The sequence below is a fragment of the Columba livia genome, chromosome 16 (assembly GCF_036013475.1).
Source record: "Columba livia isolate bColLiv1 breed racing homer chromosome 16, bColLiv1.pat.W.v2, whole genome shotgun sequence".
NCBI lineage: Eukaryota > Metazoa > Chordata > Aves > Columbiformes > Columbidae > Columba > Columba livia.
In genome coordinates, this window is record NC_088617.1 from 685,151 (window position 1) to 705,605 (window position 20,455).

Sequence of the window (20,455 nt, forward strand, 5' to 3'; positions counted from 1 at the left end):
GAGACCCAGCCCATAAGAACCAGGCCAATGATTGAAGAAACTCATTATTTAGGACAGCACATGAACATTCAACACATGCTTAAAGTTAAGCCTGTGTGGGAGTGCTGTTCTAAACCAAGGCCTAGAGATAGGAAATACCCTATTCCCTCAGTGCTGTATTCAAATATAATTACCAGAACACAAACTCCACAGGCGGGTAAAGCTGCACTATGAGAATCAACCCCCACAATACTACTACAGCCAAACTAGTAGCTCGTAACAAAATGACTGTGAAGGACTCCGAGTGTCTGCAGTGCCCTCTGAGAACACAGCCAAGTGCACTGTTGGTATCTGCTCCTGACATTACCTAAGGCACATTACTCACTACTGCTCTCAGGAAAACTGCCAAGTTAATGAATAAATAAAATACTTGTTCTGTTTTTCAATATATGGAAATCCCATTAGTTAACGTTATGAATGCATTTTGCTGTAAGAACCGAAGCTAAAAATATATGCAGCTTGAATGTGCATTCCAGCCTGCAGTTGACAAAATCCCAAATTCAGTACTTAGGACAGAGGAATTTCTGAGGTTTTGTTTTATCTCCAGGGTGGGGCATTTCTGCAACTCGCAGCTTTTTTAAGGATCTCTTCACAGCGAGACACAAGCCCTGCTCTAAAGAAAGCTAACTGGCACTTCTGCTGGAAGCTTTCTCAAATTAAAGACTCCGAGTTCAACTATTTGAGAGAGAAAGGGAGGATTTAAATAGAGACTAGTTCATAAAGCAACCACATCCTTTCCATTTATCTTTTATGCTAGGCAGTTTGCACTTGGGTGCATCTGAAAAACACTGAAGACAAACTGATTTTAAAAACCAAACAAACAAAAACCTTGCCAGAAAGACAAGTCAAAAAGGGTCCAGGGTCTAAGCCCATTTAGATGAAATCAGGGTTTAGTACTTATCTAGCAAAGCACCAGAAAGAATTTCTGCCCTGTCCAATCTTTTAGAAATCTCTGCAGAGACTTCCCTTGCTTTGATTCCTGATCTCTGTGTGATCAAATCGTTTATTCTTCTGCTTTTTTTATGGCATTTCTGTTATCTAGTAACTTTTACTGCAGGCTCTTGCAGCAGCTAGCAGAGTGCGGTGGTATGCTGATGAATTCCACATCCACAGCCTACATCGGAAAGGGGAAATATCCAGATGGAGTTTTACTTCTGAACTAGTCCGTGGATAATTTCAGAGGCCGGTATAATTGTCTCCACATGCACAGACGCACCCGCCTCAACCCCAGAGTATTGTTTAACACGAAGGCAAAACATATAGAATATTTATTTATAAACAACAGGCAGCAAGGGTAGAGCTTCCAAGTGCGTGTAACAGTAATTTCTAAACCGCAATAACAAAAGGGATGAGGCATTCTGAGAGGAAGACTGATTCCCGGATCTGTGCCTGCACCCCCAGCGAGGGCAGCCACGCCGGGACACAGCGCGGCCGGGGCGCTGCAGACCGGCGCCCCACCGCCCCGCCGGCCGCTCCCCCGCAGGACACACCGCGGCCGCTCCGCTCCGCTCTGGCCACAGCGGGCCCTCGCACATCCCCCCTCGGCCCCCCGAGCAGGACGAACTCCCCTCAGCGGAGCAGGCCTGGCCCGGGCGCTCCCCGCAAGTTGCGCCAAGCGCCGCCGGGACTCACTCGCAGCCCCCGGCCCGCCCGGGAGGAGCCGCTGCGCTGCGCTCCGTGCCGCCCGCCCGACCCCGCCGCTGCCCCGAGGGGCTTCCCCGGCCCGCGCCGCCGCTCACCGACTGCAGGAAGTGCAGGGTCCCCACGTAGTCCCGCTCGGTGCTGAGGATCTCGTTGAGGACGCAGAGGCGGAGGCGCAGCTGGCGGTCGGTGTCCTTGGGGCAGCCGGCGGGCTCCGCGGCGCTGGGGGCGCCGGGTGGCGGCGGTGGCGGCGCCTCCATGGTGGCGGCCGCGGGGTGAGGCGTTCCGCTTCCCGCCGCGCTCCTCGGCCGCCTCAGGAGCCCCCCATGGCCGCGCGGTGCCGGCGCGGCTGGGCAGCGGCCCCTCCTGCCGCCCTCGGCGCTGCCTCGCCCGCGGCTGGAGGCGCTACAGGGGCCGGTCGCTGAGGGGAGTCCAGCGGCGGGACATGCCGGGGTAGCGGCGCGGCGAGCGGCGAGGCAGCGCTGAATGGAGAGAGGAGGGGAGCCCCGGCGGCGGCGAGGGCGGGGAGCGAGAGGCGGGCGGGACGGACGCGGAGGGCGGAACGGGGCGGATCCGGCCGTGGAGCCCGGCCCCTGGGGGCCCGGCCGGGCGGGCGGGCGAGAGCGCGCGCGGGGGCGGGAACGCGGCCTCAACCACACACACATGTAAACACACCTCACACACCGACACACACCCACACACACCTCACACACCCACACCTCACACACCGACACACACCTCACACACCCACGCCTCTACACACACCTACACGCACACCACACACACAGACACACACCTGCAGACACCCCCTCACACCTACACACACACACCCCATCACACACCAAGCCACAGACACCCCCTCACACACACACCCGTTGCATGATAAGAAAGCTGCCAGGCCTTCTTCAAAATACAAGCACGTACTAATTTATTTTGGATGAAGGGTTTCAAGAGAAACTTTAAAAAATGTTAATAATGTGAACTTTTAAGTGACACTTATCACATCTATTATCTTAAACAGTAACACAAACAATGTAATAAATCCATGTAATAAATACTTCCTTGGCTATTTTAACTTAACAGTGACTTTTTTCTGTCTAAACTGACCTCTATTCCATGTGGTTTCCATTCAGGAGAAAATCGTGGCAGTCCAACATACACAATTGTCGTGGTGAAGTCTGATTTAGGCTTCATGTTTATCATACTACATGAAATGAAAACCAGCTCTTCAGTTGAGATGCAGTTGCAGCAGGCTCCAGGTCCGCACTGTGCAGAAGATACCCACGCTGCTTACAGTCCTCGGTGTGGAAACCATCTTTCTCAAGCAGCAATGCTATACTGGCTTGCCACATCTGCTATGGCGTAGCCTCGGGTCAAGGTGCACAACTCGCACCACCTTCACGAGCTGCCTCTCAGGATATGTTGTCACACCACCTTCTGCAGCCTCATCCGTCAAAAATGTTTCCTTCACTAAGTCATTCTGAAACACGATGGCTCAAAATGTCTGAGGGAAAGCACTGAGGGGAAGGGAACTGCAAGGGATAATGGAGGATTTTATGCGGATCTTGGCCGTAGCGTGTGTGCTAACGGCCGAGCTGAGGAGCGCTGTGGGAGATGAAGGGCGCCTGGGCCAGGCCTGAGGCAAGGACTGGGGAGCAAAGTCTTCAGAAGGTCGGATTAGACTCTGAATTCACAGTTTTTCTTTCAAGTTGTTTACGTTTAACGTTGTGTTGTCTTCTGAAAGTCACCACAGAACCTTCATTTATTTAGCCAGTGTGTCTCCAGATGATGTCTTTTTAAAATCATCAAATGCTTTTTCTGTTTGGGGCAAGTGGCAAGACTCTTCTGAAAGACCCTAACGATTTGAATAACAATACACTGGTAGGAAAAATCAGCATCCCCAAAGCTACGCCCCCACCCTGTGGCTGAATGAGAAAGGTGCTAGTTTGAGAGCCGTTAATCTGTTCGGTGTCCCCCGCCTTTGCCGCAGCGGTGTGAGGGCGATTTCGGCAGGGCGCTGGCGGAGCAGCGCGGGGCCGCCACTGCTGTGCCGCCGTCTTGTTCGCTGCTGCGAAACGCTTTTCTGGCTTTATCGTCAGTATTAGAAACCTTACTATGTAAAGCTTTTTAAAAGGGTGCTACTTGTGACTGGAAAGATTAAAATGTTAAGAAAAAAGTATACATTAAAAATAAAGGAAGATTTTCCACTCTTTTTAGAAAGGTTTTCTTTTAGCTGTAGGAAAATTCATTTTGGTAATGTCCAAATTATCTCAGACATACACATAATCCTTACTTTAGAATGCATCTTTTGTGAGTTGCTAGCACGGCTTTTCATTTTAAAGACGAACATCCGTAATTAGCTAGCAAGCTCTTTCATTTTTAAAGGAATATTGTGTGTTAACTGAATGAAGCTTCAACTGAATATATGTTCCTTTTAGCTTTTTTCCTTTTTGCTTGTTCTTATTTTTTTATGTTTTTAGAAGGAAGCAGTTTGCAAATACTCTTCAGTTTTGAAGAGAATTTTTACTGCCAATATTTTTTCAAGTGAGCACTTCAAAGCAAACAAAAAAAGCTGCTACTTTGTAAAACAGTCAGGGAGTCGATTATCGGGAGGCTGACATATCAATTAGCATGAAATTCACAGTCTTTCATGAAGATGTAATTAATTTACGTGTGCTTGTAAGAGGTTTGGAGCTGTTCTATTTGTACAGGGTCTACCACAGTAGCACCAAGTTGGTAAGTTCTCTGCGTGGTCCACAGTACCAAAGGAAACAAACACCAGGGAGTGAATGGGGCAAATTGTACACAGGGTCGGGCTGCATCCTGGCTGCATTCACTCTGGTAGGAGAAAAAACCTTTCACGCTCGGCCTGATGAAGGAAGTTGTGAGGGATGCGATTGGGACCCCATTTGCTGTAGAATAAGATTTAGAAATCTGGAGTGATTTGTTGGTTTGTACTGACAGACCCTCCAGCCCCAGCAAGGCAGGTCTGGCGAAGCACCCACCCGCCTCTTCCCCACTATTTTTTATTCTCCCTCAGCCATTGTTACTCCTTTCTGAAAGGAATATCTGTTCATCAGGCTTTCCAAACGCATACTGCTCTGAAGTTTGCTGAAGTTAACACATATTCTTTCTGCAAACTTTAGGAAATTTGGAATAAAAAAATTGCCACTCATGCTTAGTTTCAAAGTGACTTGATGACAAAGGCAGATGTTCGAGTGCAGTACGCGTTCTGCATGACCCTTTGTCTGTGCACACATTGTACATATGATTTATATGAACTCATCCCATTTATTTCTTTATTTATTGTGGTACTAAATATACTCCAGCCTCACATGCTTTAGTAAACTGTTTATACAGCTTTTCAGTGGAATTCAGTACACTGCAGTTTCACAGGTTATTGAACCTCTCTGTGGTGAAAAGCATGTGGACAACAGAGTGTTTGGTACAGTGAGCATCTAAGAGACAAGGCGCCTGAACATTACTTTCCCGTGTTGATCTCCCCCGTCTCTTTGTGTTTCTGTTCTTATTATTGTGTTAAAAGAGCCACTGAATCACAGGTTCCTGTATGTTAGTGTACAAGGTTGCTTGTATAATTGTTTTCATAATTTACTTGGTTGAACCTTAACTTCAGTATTTCAAGAGAGTTTAATCACGGTTTGTGCTTTACTCACCGTTGACGATTTTGCAGGGTGTTTCCCCTCAGAGGTCTCCACATCAAATTAAAATGCCGTAGCCTCTTAGACTCTCCTCGTATTGAAGCCATTTTACATGGCTGACCATCTTTATTGCTCTTTTCTGTGTCTATAGCAGTTCTACTATGTTCTTTCAGAGATGGTAGTAATGGATTTCTGCAATACATTAAAGATACGTGTGTCAAGGATTTGTTCAATGGTACTGTGATGTTCTGTGTGCTGTTTCTATACAGGTTCTAAAGTGCTGCTTGCTTTTATGGCTGCTGCTGAGCAGAAAACAAACCCTTACTCCAGGAACTGTTTATTGAATGGCAGCAGCTAATTTAAAACCTGCCATTGTATCTGCAGAGATGCAGAGTAATTCTAGAAACTTCAGTCAAAATAATGTAGCTAATAGAGATTTCCATCCGTGTAATTGAAATCAGAGTCTGCCCTGTGTGTAGTGGACACGAATCACCTTTCACCTACCCCTATATAAATCATTGTGGCTTACTGATCTCACTAAAACCACTGCTGATTTATTCGAGCTAGGAATTAATCCCTTTGATTTCTACAAATGATTTATCTTCAAGCAAGATATATAGAGTTTATAGATATATATAGTTTGTGGTGAGCTTTGCAGAAATAATTTCTCAGGTCTATACTCTCCAGGAACCTAAACTGCCAGTGGAGCTTTTGCATTTCCTTTTCTAATATCAGCACAAATATAAAATAAAATAAAAATGCTCAGGTAACTTGACTGCAAAGTGACTTGGAACAAATATAGAGAGGCTTAGAGTGTGCACGGAGAACAAAGAAACAGAATTGCTGGGCAGGGTTGGGTGGAATTCCCTTTGATTAGAGGATAGTATTGTACACACATTCAGTTAAACTCTGAAAGCATTCAATTAGACTCATGGTGTGTGGCAGAAGGATGTGGGTATTATTATGTCCATTTGAAAATGTGGACACCGAGACGCAGACAGCTGAAGTGGCTGCTCAAGAACGCTGTGTCAACATGTGCACCACCGGAATTCAGGAATTCCCGGTTCCTGGCTTTGACTTACAGAGTCGGGTCAGAGGGGCCCCCGCCGTGCCCCACAAGCTGCTCTCGGCACGGTGGTGTTCGGGCCGTCGGGGTGCGCCGTGTGTGGGCCAGCGCCGCCCGGAGCCTGCGCCTCTCCTGGGCCGCCCCGTCTACCTGCTGGTTTGGTAACACCCTGAGAAAACCCAATGTTAGCACCATGACAAAAAGGACGCAGGATTTGAAAAGTAAGAAGGAAATACTATAAACTCTATCATGGGACCCGCACACAATATTTTGTAGAATGTTATATCACAATTTCACTTAGCAGAGGGACAGCACAATGAGAATGGACAGTTGTTTCCCTCATAAAGTCAGGTGAGATGGACAAAACTCTTTGAACATGTTTCTGGTATTGAACTCATAAATTAATCGGAAATGCAGCCTATCTCCTTTCGATAGGCTTCAGTGAGCTTTGTGTCGAATCCTAAATGCCTATAATTGAGGAAGAAGCATGTCTTATTTCATACATTCTGCAATCAAGTCAAGACATCCAGTTTTTGAAGACACTCTGGGAGGGGGGTGTATTGGTTATTACTCCTCCGATACCTCTTTTCTTTTCACTGCCTGATTCACCTCTTTTATCATATTTCCCCTCTTTTGCTCTTCCTCAGTCTTACCCACCTACTTAAAACTAATCATGTACTAAAAAGTGCATAATTAGATTTTCATGATGCTCTTTCCTGACATAATTTTTGATTGTGTAATTAAGGGTTCTCATTGGGCTCTTGAATAGAGAGAAGATTTTTGGTTTAATTAATCAAAAGGTCTTGCTCAATCCAGGATATTTTTAAGCAGTTTTGGGTTTAAGTAATGTGAAAGAAGCATTTCTATTATTCCTGACATATAATGTTACATGATGGGCTCTTTACCCCTAAAATCAACAATAGAGAAACATTGTCTTGACAGCAGGCGTAGGTACTTTTATCTAAAGAACCAGAACTAGAGGTGGGGAAAAGAAGATGCATCAAACTTCAGTATGCTTGGAGATTTTTCTAAATTTTGGTCATTATTTTTTCATTTTGCAAATGGGAAGTTTGTCAGACTTTGATGAAACAGTCCATTAAACTGGGGCTGTTCCAAGTGATTTTTTTCCCATGTGAGACCATTTACAAGTTTGCAATCCCTTACATTTTTTTGCTGACAAATCAGCATTCTCAGGAAATGTATTGTTTTGGGGCAGTCCTAAGAGAGGCTGCCGGAGGTTTGCAGATGGTATTGCAAGTGAGTATTTGGCCCAAGTTAACACAGCCCAGCAAAAGTCCCTTTTTGTATTTTTTCCTCTGTAAGTACATGAAGAAAAAATAACACAAATGATGATGCTTGTTTTTGTTTATAAATTGCTTCTTCCTAACAGTGTGTCTATTATTCTTACCCATGAGTACATCATACGGGAAAAGCACAACTAATGTGTACAAAAACAGTCATGAAGAGGTGGACACTAGAATGATGGAGCCACTTCTAAACTCGTGTGGGTTTTATAACTAGAGCTGGAAAAAGATTCTCCCTCATGGAACAGAGGTTTGAAGATGAGAGGAAAAACTGTTTTATGAGATACATGCTAACCAGCAGGCATCCACCCATCCACCCATCCACCCATCCATCCATCCATCCATCCACCCATCTACCCACCCACCCACCTACCCGTCCATCCATCCACCCACCCATCCACCCATCCACCCATCCACCCATCCACCCATCCACCCATCCATGCAGCAACATTAAGTGTAGCTATAAAAACGCCGTTAAACTGACAGTATCACTTGTGAAATCACAGAGCACTTTCATTTGTATTACCGTGTAAAAGCTGTACAAGTCATAACAGGAAACCAGTGATAGCAGATTAAAGTTCAGAGGAGGCCTATGTGCTTTGCCACAGAAGATGGAACTTGGTGTAAGCACTAATGGCCCAGAACACAACACAGAGAAGGTCTTGGACTGAAGATGGAAGGAAATGGGGCAGATCTGTTTTTCTTGCAGCTTTTCTAGCAATCAAATTGCACTAACGACAGCAAACGTGTCAGTCATGGCCCTGTTGCTTTCAGAAGCTCGGTACTTTTGGGAAATCCTCATTTTGCCCAACACTTTCTAGTCTAAGTCCGTAGGTAAAAAGTGTGAAGTTTTGTTCAGAATGCTTGACTGAAGTGAAAAAATACTCTTTCCTTTGCGAAACTGAAGAAAAGTATCAACAGGTAGACTCAGTGCTGTCCTGGCATCGTCATGGATTGTTATGGGAATGTTAATCTGAACTGAATGTAGCTAACATACCACAGAATGCTTTGTTTAAACAGAAAGTACTTACTGAAATCTAAGGTGTTTGTCTTCAGCGGGCAAGGTCTTTGGATTTTATAGCTCATAGGTGCACCCTGGCGCTAAGTGACTATAAAATACAAAACACTAAGCAGAATTTTCTTTCCCTTTCCAAGGATGTTGACTCAAAGTAGGTTTTGCAGCTGGTTTTACATCTTTACGCCTACTGCCGATCACTGTGATGATTTGTTACATAAATAGTCCCAAGCCCTGAAACAGACGCCGGCAGTCCAGACTATTCTGGAAGCCCTTGCAGGCTGCAGACCGCAGCCCCGAGCTCTGCCCGTCCCGGGAGGAAGGCAGAATGCCGCTTACATTGGATTTCCCGCAGGCGCGGGGAGAGGAACCTCCTCTGTGCCGGCGTGCGGACAAAGGCGGCCCTGGGCACGGCCGCGGCCCTGGGCACGGCCGCTGCGGGAGCTGTGCTTTCACTGCTGCAGCACAAAAGCCCCTGCAGAGCCCCATCTTTGCTGTGCTCCTCTTAGGGGGGCAGGATCAGTGGGTCCTGGGGGAAGTTTAGACTTTGACTAGGTTTCTGATCAGTGTGCACCAGGTCACAGCCACAAAGCGTGTGCAAGGTGCTAATTCAAATAGGCCAGCTGAAGCCATTGACAATGCCCGTGTGCACGAGGACGGGGGCGTGGGTTCGGTGAATCTCAGTCTCCCTATTTCATTTGAATTAACTCCGATATGGAAATTATTTTGCCACTCTACTGACTGAACAAACTACGGAACCATTTCAGTTTCAGACTGCGCATGTTTACCAACAACCCCAGACCAGGACAGCTCGCAGCTTCTTTCTTCTGTGTCAGTACAACATCTGCAACTACATTTTTGTATAAGAAGTTTCCTTACAATGGTAGCTGGGATTTAAGTAATGCAGTAAAGAGATACAGGGGGAAACGAGCACTAAAATACTGGTTTTAAAAAGAAGGCTTGAAGAGCCAACACAATGACAAGACAGAGACACTCAGAAATGGTGGAAAAATTGTCAGTGACAACAGCACAGAAAAATCTGTTCTGTCTTTATAAGCTGAACCCATCCAGAGGGAAGAGAGAAGGATCAGTCCCGTACCCTCCGCTTCTGCAGACACACGCTTCAGCTTTGGCAATATATTTCTTTTGTTCCAGTAATATTTAATCTCGTGAAGTGTTTGGGAAACACTGAAAGGATAAAGACAATGAAGCTTAAATAAAGTAAGGGTGACTGGAGATCTCACTGGTCCTGTTGGGCTACACACGTTAATTCTGGCCCAGTAGGCAGAAGATGTAGGAGGGAAAACCAGAACAAAGCTCCTTTTGTCCAAATGAAGATTCCTCTCAAGAATACCTAAGTGCAAATAGAGAATAAATGAATAGAGTAATGAGCAGAGAGGAAGCCTTTCCCACTGAGAGGGGAGGAAACAAGTCTTAAATCTGAACCGAGGAGCCAAGGAACTGTCTTGAGCTGGCTTTGTGAAACACACCAAGAGTTCTGCACATGCATGAATAAAATCTGTACTGTATGGTGAAAGCCAGGGACATTTCTGGTGACTCTCTGAGTGCCTTACAAGAAATTATGAGATATAAAGATCAGATGAAAGGTCAGAGAGAAGGTCATTTACCAATTTAATTCCTAGTGCTGCTAATATCAAACTGTCCCTGTGACTGAAGTCATCCTGCTAGTGAGAAACCGGGGCTGATGCACAGGCCTGTGGCAGATGTGGAGAGCGATGGGGGAAACCCTAGAAATCTGCAATTATTGTTCCATTTTGGTTTAAGAAATTCTAACAAGATTTTGTTATATTGTAAACCAGGATCTTTGGAAGCTTAGCATTCTATTTCCTTCATTTTTACTCAAGACAAGGTTTCTGTCAACAAAATTGGAATAGTTACACTATTACCTATTTGAAAAGCAAAGTACAATGCAAAACAGGCTTTTCTGTGTGCAAGATAGAATGTGCAATTAGTCAGAAAGATATAATGTGCAATAAGTCAGAAAGCTATAACGTGCAATAAGTCAGTTCTGCGGCGCTCCCATACACACAAGTCTCACCAGCACTTGCCTGTGCGGCAAACAGAGTCTCATTATCACCTCCCAGGAGACGCGGGAGGTGAGTGACGATCCCGCCCGGCTCTGCCGCCTCCCCGGCGCTGCGGGGTGCGGGAGCTGCTCGGTTTCATCGTGTCTTCCCACTCCGTTGGGCTTCTCCCTCCGCACTCCACAGCGCTGCCTCGCAAAAGTGTTTTTCCCATCTGCTCTCACACTCCGGCTGCAATTTTTAAAAAGACAAGTTGTTTCGAATGTTTATATATATTTAGGTAATTGTGGGCTTTTCTGGCCTAGATATGGTTCTAAAGACTATAAAGGGAAAATTTTGAAGAGTGAGTATGTGAAGCTTCTTGAAGTGGCTGTTTCCGGGGTTGCTGCCCCCAGAAGCGCACGCCGGTGTCAGCCAGCGCCAGCAGGGGGCGGGCGGTGAAACAGGCCACCGGGGTAACCACATCGGGATGCGCGAACACCAAGAGCTGAACTCCGATCTTCACATTCTGTCGCATCTCTGATTGTCTAAACACTGTTATGCGTCTAATGGTACACATTATGTGCCCCGATGACAATGAACAGAGGCTGCAGTTCAGGGTTGAAGTGTCTTTAGCTGTGTCTGTACGGCACATCTGAGGATGCGGTTTACAGTACCAAGTGCTGTGAGTCTGGTGTTCTGCCCCAGAGGTACCAGGGTGCTGCTGGTCTCAGTAGCAGCTCCTGCTGCCAGGACTAACAAAAAAATGTATTCTCTAATTTGTTTTTGATTGAAATATGGGCTTCTAACAAAATCATTGTGTGGGAGAGTGTCTGCTTGCTTTGGGCGTGCTGCTGATCCTCTGAAACGCGAAAAATATGAAAACTGCAGAGTTTGGGTTTAGTCAAAGCACTTCAGATTTTTTTATAAGAAAGTCCAGGTTGTCCTGTGAGAGGGGCAGCTGAACATCTGATCTGTCCTGCCGGCTTTATACGGAAAGAAGAATTCCATTCTTATTGTCTTAGAATTGCCCAAGTCTCACATATTCCATATATGGCTCTTATCCTTTGTAAATCACTTCAAGATAAAATAGTAAGGTGAAAGGCAAATATCAGCACTGTGCAGAAATCCCGATGTGACTTTCGGTGGCCTGTCTGCGGGGCAGGGGGGGTCATTGCGGTACTGGGGTGCTCTGTGGGGACTGACGGCAGACACAGCTGCTGTAACTCGCCTGGCGCAGCACAGTGTAAATGCAGCTACATTGCCTCTCCTGGCGAGTGATTTTCTCCATATCATGGCATTGCCTGGTGCTGTTTAGATGTACTGTCAGTGTCCTGTTCCCCAGTTAGAGCTCCCCTGGGCAGGAGCACAAGCTCAGTGTGAAGCTGCTGCCAGCCGGGCTGGTCGGAAAGATACAGGAGTCTGAGGTCCGGACCTGAAGAAAACAGTGTGAGTGAGAGGGAGAGAGTTGTACGTGAACCTCATGAGGAAATGTCCTGTTGACACCACCCGTACACTTGTATAAACGCCCGCTTAATAATTTGTTTCAGTAATCCTTCAGTTACCTCAATTACACTGTTAGCAACGGGACAACCCTTTGCCATCTGGATTTATTGATTTTAGGGCGTGCAGTGTTGAACTGGAAAAAATTTAGAGAGCTGAGACAGCGAATCAAATGTGGAGTCCCCTGGGAAATCCACTAATAAGTACATTACTGGACAGCAGAGAAAACAGCTAGAAGCCAAGCAGAATAAATAGAATCAGTCCCTATGGAAATGATTAAAAATGGGCAGCCGGAGGGAAAAGAACATCTATTATACAAGGAATTTCTGCTAATGCTGGGCTGGGAACCGAGCTGCTGTGCAGACCAGTTTTCCCGAGAATATCCCTTCTACTTTGCGTGTGTTTTGGGGTGAGGTTTCCTGCCTCGCGCCAGGCGCAGCGGTGCGGAGGGGGGAAGCGCCGCGGTCAGCCCGGCCGGCCGCGAGGAGCACCTGGCGCTGGGCAGCGGCCCAGGAGGCTGCGAGCCAAGGAGGCAGCTTATGCAGACTGAACCGTGTGCACCTGTTAGGCACTGCGTGCTCCTGATCTATGTCTTGCACTACAGACGTGTTGGCCGCAACCTGCTCTTTACATCACTTCAACAGCAATTATTGTAATTGGCACTGAATTCGCTTGCAAACATACATGCAGCTACATGCATCCTTTCCCTGTTTGTCTGCCTTCTGTTGGAAAGGCTTTCGTTCCTCGTGCTTCCAATCATGAGCACACACCATGCAATTAAACTGTGTGCAAGCACTGTGTTATATTCAGTACTAATGTTGAGTCAGTCTGTGTTGCTTTTGAGTTAGCCAAATAACTCATTCTCCCCTCAAAATATCAGGTAATGTGATTTAAAATACTTTGAGGAAAACAATTAAAAAACCTTGAAAACTCTTCTGAGAATGATACCAAACCCGTTATCTTGTCACTTAAATGAATTGCAAAATCTCATTTCAAGGTGATGAGAGCGCTGTTTGCTGAGCGTGCCTGATTTCACGCTAGAACTGTGTGTCTCGGGAGGTGAGGACCTTGTGTGGCTGGAGGACACTGGGACACTGCGGCACGTTCTGGAGAGCCCGGGCGCGTTTGGTGCTGGGGTGCAGGACCCCAGCGAGGCGCCGGCCCAGCGGAAAGGAAACTCAAACGCTTTTCCTTTCTGATGCTACACTGAGTAGGCAGGGACTCACCACGAGAGTAAAGGGGCTCCACTAATACCACGTCAAACTACCAACCAAGAGCACCCCGAAACATCTAAAGGGCAGAGTGCTTAGTCCCTTCCGCCGTTACCGTGTTGACGCTGTTCTTTCTTTGACAGGCCAACCTCATGGCCCCATCTTGACATTGCTGCTGTTCCTCCAGACAGCTGTAAAACAGGCACACTACACTCGTGCACGTACGTGTGTCTGCCATATTCACCCTGCTGTTCCTAGCAGTTTGATTACCTGGTTGGTAGCTACTGAGTTTGAAGGCTGCATATTATTTGTTCCCTTTTTTTGGATGATAAATGGTTATTTGCAAAGAAGATTGATGTGTTGTCCAGCTTGTTCTGGAATTCCGTAGAGTTTAACTGTGGGAATCACAACATTGTCCCATCTGTCCTGGTCATTTAGACAGTAAATGTGTTTCCTGTTTTCTTGTCAAACAACAGAGATGTCAGAAGAGAGGAGGAAAACAGTACATGATCCCTTTTTTATGAGATCTCTGGGTGGAATAATTCTAATTCAGTCTCCGTAGTCAGAGCTATTTTGAGTGACATTCTGGTTAGGAACAAGCAATTTCTAGGCTTGTCTTTGCATATCCTGTCATTGAGGATATTCCACTACTGCTTTAGGAAAGTAGCCATGATTTGTGAGAGCATTTCTGTCATTTTCAAGTGGATTCATAGCATTTGAGACAGAGAGAAAATCTTCAAAACATGAATCTTTACAATCAGAAGGCTAATAGAGAACACACCAGTTCGAATGTCTGTGAAATCTCATGCCTTTTAAGGCAGTCTGATAGTCGGGGAAGCTGCGTTCCTGCTTTGCGGATGCCTGCAATTAGCAGTGTAGGAAAAGCCACCCAGTGAACGGGGCTGCCAGGCTCTCCCCGTAGAAAGGGTCATCTTAGCTCCCGCAGCCGTCTCACCAGAACATGGTGACTCCATCTCGCGCTGGCACTGAAAGAAAAAGCCTGGGACATATTTAATATTTGCCTTTTTATATTGTGCTAAACTTTCACATGCGTTACAATTCTAGAAAAGAGGTTCTGAGCCTATTTTCTGCCTTGTGCATCTTCAAATGAACCAGCGTGCGATCTGCTGACAGAGGCTGCAGGTTGTTCTGCACATCATTCACAGGTTCGTGCTAGAGAAGGGGTCACCTAAGAGACCCGTTTCTGTTCTCTGGTCCCTTCCTTCATCTGCACTAAAATATTCCGTAGACTGACATATCAGTGTGGCATATGGAAAACACACCCAAGCCACTAGGGGCTGAAACAGATAATCTTCTGGGCTGGGCACTGACGTATAGGGATAAGCCATAATCAAAGTGATCCAAGCTATGTTATCAACAAATGTTGAGGTTTCTAACAAAACATGAGCCAGATCTAACGCAGCACTGGCCAACAAATTCTTTGGCATGAACGCTGTTCCCATTCTGGCTTGCTCGGGGCTCTCTGAGGGCTGAACAGCGCCGCGGTGCTGGGCCGGGGCAAGCTCATGGGACACAGCAGAGCGTCCTCTTGGGGGCAGCTGTACCGCTCGCCGCCCTTCTCGGGCTGCCTGGGTTGCCAGCAAAGTGTTTGCTCGTGCACTGGGTGTGGGAGACAAAGCAGGTCCATGGGAAGATCCCCAGATTTCTGCTTTCTCAGCTTCTGAACGCATGCAACGAAATCCCAGGGGATTTCACTGCTTATGAAACCAGCGTGCACATTATTTTCTTGTCACCGTGGCTCGTTGTGTCCGCGCCGCTCTGAGCGACGGCTGCTGCGGCCCCTGTCGGCCCTTGGCAGAGCAATGCCACCGCGGGCCGGCTGTCCGAGCAGGGAAATCGGGCTGCTCGGGGGCCTTCCCGTCCGATCGACCGCACCGGAGGGCAGAATGTAGTGGAGTTTTGTCTCCAAATGTCTTGGTTGTGTTTTGGCTTTGTTTGCATTACTTGGGGCAGAAAGGAAGTGATGCTTCTATTTTACAAATCTCTTATTCCTTCTGCTTTTTTATTATTTATAGTAAAATATTACTTAACCGTATGCCTGCACTAAATGGATTTCTACATTCCCAGTGCTGCATTATATGACAAGTGTATGAAGCCATTGCAAGCATTTGAGATTTTCTGTAAAGATAAGACATACAACATCGTAGGCGGATGGTGGCCTGAGAGAGGCAGGGACAAGACGCCACCGAAAGTCCGTCTGTTATTACAAGAACAGGCGTCTCTTGATCTGGGAACTGTTAGAGCTTTCAGAAACAGAAAGACATACCATATCGTACACGAAGAACAAGGCAGTGTCTTATCACGCGCGCATGCGTGCAATTTAAGAAAGCAGCCACGTTACACTGATAAGGGATCAGCATTTTTATTGCACACATCTGTAATTGCAGGCAGAATCAGGTTTTTATTGCAGATTTCTGTAGTGCCTGCCATGGGTAATTCGGGTACATCATAGCAACGTGGTGGGGGAGCTGAAGTGCTGTGGTAAGAAGAAAAAATCATTAGTAATGAAATTAATGCTGAAAGGCCCCGCGGTTTACAGCAGCCCCTCATTCTGGCTCTGATTTTGCATGTGTAACAGTTAACACATCCTGTCCTGTTGCATTCCCATTTGTATGGTGTTGCAAGCAAAATTAACCTACAACTGAAAAATCCCACCTCGGAGCGATTTAAAGTACCTGAAGGTGAGGTGGGAAGTCGTGTTCCAGCTCAAACAGACGGGAGATGTTCCACATGAACCGCAAGATTGTTCTTAAGCAGCAGTCATATAAATAGTTACTGAGCGTCATTAGAAACATTTAAACCATAACCCGGCACATCGCCATGACAAATGTATTAGTCATATATGATTTAGCTCTGAAAAGCGGCTTGGCTTCTGACATCAGTGGAATATTGCTCTTGAGTTCAGCTGGTACTTTACAGCTTGGACGGCAATTCATTTGTGCAGAAGTGACAGAAAGCAGAGGCTCTGCTTATGGATCTTTCAAAAACTAAACTCAAATAAAAAGACAACTGTGTCCATTGATGCCATCAAAAGCTCATTGAAAAGGAGAAGCCAGCGGTAAGAGGAAGGCAATCCAAATCAGCTGAACTCTGTAAGTGTGTGAGAGGACCTGATCTGCCGCTGAGCTACATACTAACTCCTGGAGCTAAACCAGGCTGAATGGCAGCTGTGAATTGGACGTGTATGGACCGGGGGACTTGGGTCACAGCTGAAGGATGCAAATCCAAACAAAACCTTGGGGTCCCTGTTCATCTCCACGGGCCGACTGGGGCACGTGGAACAGGCGTTGTCCCACGGACTAACTCCGCTCGCCGGGGGCGCAGGGCACGGCGCGGCACCGGGCCATGGTCTGTGTGACAGCCGCCTCCTCCCCGCCTGGCGCCCGAGGTTTCACCGTGTTCGCACGTGTAACTTTTCCCCGGTGACTCCCGAGCGGCCCCGCTCGCCGAGCGGCGCGGTCCCCCCCGCGGCCAGGCCTGCGGCGCCCCCCAGTGGGCAAAACCGCTTTAAACAAGTGCTACACTTGGGAAAAGGTTAAACCAGCCTGAAACTCGGCTCCGAAGGAAAACAATCGTGTAATCGGAAACGATGCCTCTTGCTCAGCGTGGCCGTCTGGCTCTCTTGGCTTTTCCAAATTAGTACGCCCAATGCAGATGTGCTCCCAGCCACCAGCGATACTTCAAATGCAACAATGCTTCAAGTGCTATGACATCTAGAACAAAAACTGGAGCTCTGGACAAATTGACACTAAGGATCTGTTAATGACATTCTAAAGAATTAGAGTCCTACTGCTTGAGAAATAAGGAAATAAAATTACAATCTAGCCAATCTAATGTGCCCCTGTATTCTCAGCTAATGTGGTTGTCTTAGTGTGATTAGGTCCATTGTGGAACGGCACAGAAGAGGTGACGTGTCCTGGTGATGGTTGCCAGACGATGGTGGAGTGTCGGTGCAGTAAATCACCCCTGCAGATAGTTTCCAAAGATTACACTGGTTTTCAGAGTCCAGGATTCAATTTGGTGTGTACGGTTCCCTACCCCATGGGCCAGAGGGCAAAGGGAGAAGACACAGTTGGGCATAAGGTTATGAGACTCAGTTTCTGGGACTTGAAATTTAATTTTTAGTGATTCTCCTTTAATGTACAACTTTGTCCGGGTCTGTCGCACCTGTACTGAGTGCCTCTTTATGGGATTCATTCTGTGGAAGCTAACTGGGATAATGTGAGTGTTGAGATGCTTAGATGAGAAGTCTTATGAATATTATACTAACATGACTTCTCTTTTGGTAACTATAACTTAATCAATACCAATCCTTGCAGCAGTAACCGTACTTGAGATTCTCACCGATATTGAAATTTGTACCTGACGTGTAATAGGCCAATTTCCCCTTAAGCATCTTGCGTTGCAGCCAGGCAGTAAGCGGGGCTTTGCCCCCGCACAGTGCAGGGACAAGAAAAGGGACAATTTGTGCAGAGCCCGGGGGTCCCGGACCGTGGGGCGCGGAGCCGGCGGACACCCGCGCGGAGCAGCGAGCGGACGCGCCCCGATGGCGGCAGCTCGGCAGCCCGGCAGCTCGACACCCCGGCAGCTCGGCACCCCGGCAGCCCGGCAGCTCGGCAGCCCGGTAGCCCGGCAGCCCAGCAGCTCGCCCGGGGCTGCGGGGACGCCCCGGTAATTTTATTCAATCACGGTCGTTGCTTCATTTTCCGGCCCCTCCGCTTCTGGCCCCGCCCCCGCCCCCGCCCCCAGCCCCGCCCCCCGCCTGTCACTCACCGGCCCGCGGGGGGGCGGGTGCCGGCCCGAGTCACGTGACGGCGGCAGTATGGCGGCGCCGTGGCGGTGGCGGCCGCTGGGAAGGCGGCTCTTCCGGGTGAGGGGACTCTGAGCGACCCGCTGCCGGCCCCGCCGCCCCGCTCCCGCCATGGAGCCCCCGGCCCGCGAGCAGGACGCCCGCACCAAGAGCATGTTTGTGTCGCGGGCCCTGGAGAAGATCCTGGCGGAGAAGGAGGCGAAGCGGCCCCCGCACGGGCAGCTGCGGAGAGCCTGCCAGGTGGCGCTCGGTGAGTCGGCCCGGCCGCGGGGCTCTCCCGCCCCCGCCGGGCCGGGACCCGCGGGCCCTCCTGCCGGGGCGACAGGGGCGCTGCGGGCGGGGGCGGCGGTGCCACCCGCCCCGGGACCCCCGCGGGGTTCCCGGCCGGGCCCCGGGGAGCTCGGGGTTTGGGGCGGGGAAAGTTCTGCCCAACGGGACACGCGCGAGTGCGGGGAGGAGACCCCCAGACATCTGACCTGCTGCGTTCTGGTCCCGGTGTGACACAGGAAGGGTTTGGGTTCGTCCCTGTAGAACCGATTTTGTGAGCTTTTAAAGTAGGAGCCAGGCTGGTTAAGGCCTTTGACTTGCAGAGCCTCAGATCTTCGGGGCCCGTGATCTCCTCATGTCTGAACTCCAGCCCATGGTTGGACGGGCTAGAAACTGTTAGCGGTGTAGCCAAAACCAGACCGTGCCTGTGGTGTCCTGCCGGACGAAACTGCTGCTGTGGCGTTGCTGGACTGGTCCTGAAGGCTCCCACAAGTACAAATTGAGGATGTAGGTCTCTGTTAAGGTTCTGAAACCACATGGTGTATCTTGAAGGGGAAAAAATAAACTGGGTGATACAGCTCAGTGTAGCTCTTATGGTTGGAGTTCTCTGGCCTTTCCTGCTCTGCAAAGGTGACGTATCTATGAGAGTTCTTGTTGCTTTGCACCAATATTTTTCCTTTGTTTAGGGGACACTTATGGTATCAACAGACAAACAGACAGGTTGAGTATTTAAGGGAAACGGGCAAATGCAAATTCTGTCAAGTGGCCTGGGAAAGCAAGCTTCAAAAATAGCTGTTGTTTTTATCTTCCTTCCTACACCTTCAGGAAATTTGCAGGAGCTAATTGTAGCGATGGTATATCCAGGAAAGGGTGACCAGGTAGAGGGGTGTTTTTTAATTGTTATTTACAGTCGATATAGTGAGCAATAACATAACACGCGTGCCCCAGCAGTTAGAGAGTTTTCCTGCTTACTTCCTTTCCCTGATCTCTTCCGTTCCTCCCCCGGCGTGTCCCCGATGCATCTGCAGGACCGAGAACCTGTTTTTCTGCTATGTAAATATATTTAGAGGGCGAGAAAGGGAACTTTCCTGAAAGATGACGGGTGAAGGTCATTCTGTTTACTAATATATCGAAGATCATGGCTTTTGGGGAGGGGTACTGTGCAGCAGCCACCTATTAGCACTTGCGTGTTGGATTGTAACTGTTCTATGTCTTTATATTTCAAGGTGCAGTATGTTTGAGGTTAGTTAGTGCTTGTCGTGATGGGCTTTTTTTGGCTTGGTAAAACAGCCCGCGTGCTTTCCTGGCCTGGAGCGAGGTCGGCACGCAGAGCTAACCCTCTGTTGCCCAACTGTCCTGCACTAGTGGGGCCTTGATTACTGTACTGCAGGATCTCTGTTATATTTGGTGAATGTTGCTGCATGGTTTTGAGTTGTAAATGAAAGAAACCACATTCATATTGGCATGTGATTTATTTTTTTTCTCCAAACTGTTTTTTTTAGGTTAAGCTTTATTTTTTTTTTTAGCACAAATAAAAAAAAAACCCACAGTTTTAGTTACATTTAGTTAAGTTTAATTAAGCTTATACTTATACTTATACTATATTAAGTAAGACTATGACTTCAGTTTCAAAAGTATTAGCTTGGTTATCGAGCCCTGCGCAATGGCAAACGTGGCAGGGAATGCGGGAAGCACTGCTTGCGGCCTGAGGAGTTCGGGCCAGACTTTGTAATCCACACAAACTGCTAAGTGTGAAAGAAGCTTCAGTGTTTTTGATGATGATAAAAAAGTCCAGTCGCCTCTGAGCAAAGCTAATTCAGTTTGAGAGAAATGTGAACTTAACTTTATGGAATTGGTAGTTGCGTCAGTTGTTGTCTTTTTTCTTTTCTCCATCT

At 47.8% G+C, this 20,455-nt stretch overlaps 2 protein-coding genes across 5 annotated transcripts in view; one reads left to right on the top strand and one right to left on the bottom strand.

The window, feature by feature from the left end:
- PREX1 (phosphatidylinositol-3,4,5-trisphosphate dependent Rac exchange factor 1) overlaps positions 1 to 2,203 on the bottom strand; it is a 123,412-nt gene extending 121,209 nt beyond the window's left edge. Inside the window, exon 1 of one of the 2 annotated variants that reach the window (XM_065031701.1) lies at positions 1,779 to 2,203. In XM_065031701.1, coding sequence (XP_064887773.1) covers positions 1,779 to 1,940 — 162 coding nt within the window. In that variant the 5' untranslated portion in view covers positions 1,941 to 2,203. The remainder of the gene's footprint in view (positions 1 to 1,778) is intronic. The other variant, XM_065031700.1, reaches the window with a different exon arrangement.
- Positions 2,204 to 18,270: 16,067 nt separating this feature from the next.
- ARFGEF2 (ADP ribosylation factor guanine nucleotide exchange factor 2) overlaps positions 18,271 to 20,455 on the top strand; it is a 30,899-nt gene continuing 28,714 nt past the window's right edge. For all 3 annotated transcript variants that reach the window (XM_065031771.1, XM_065031770.1, XM_065031772.1), the window contains exon 1: positions 18,271 to 18,543. In XM_065031771.1, coding sequence (XP_064887843.1) covers positions 18,405 to 18,543 — 139 coding nt within the window. In that variant the 5' untranslated portion in view covers positions 18,271 to 18,404. The remainder of the gene's footprint in view (positions 18,544 to 20,455) is intronic.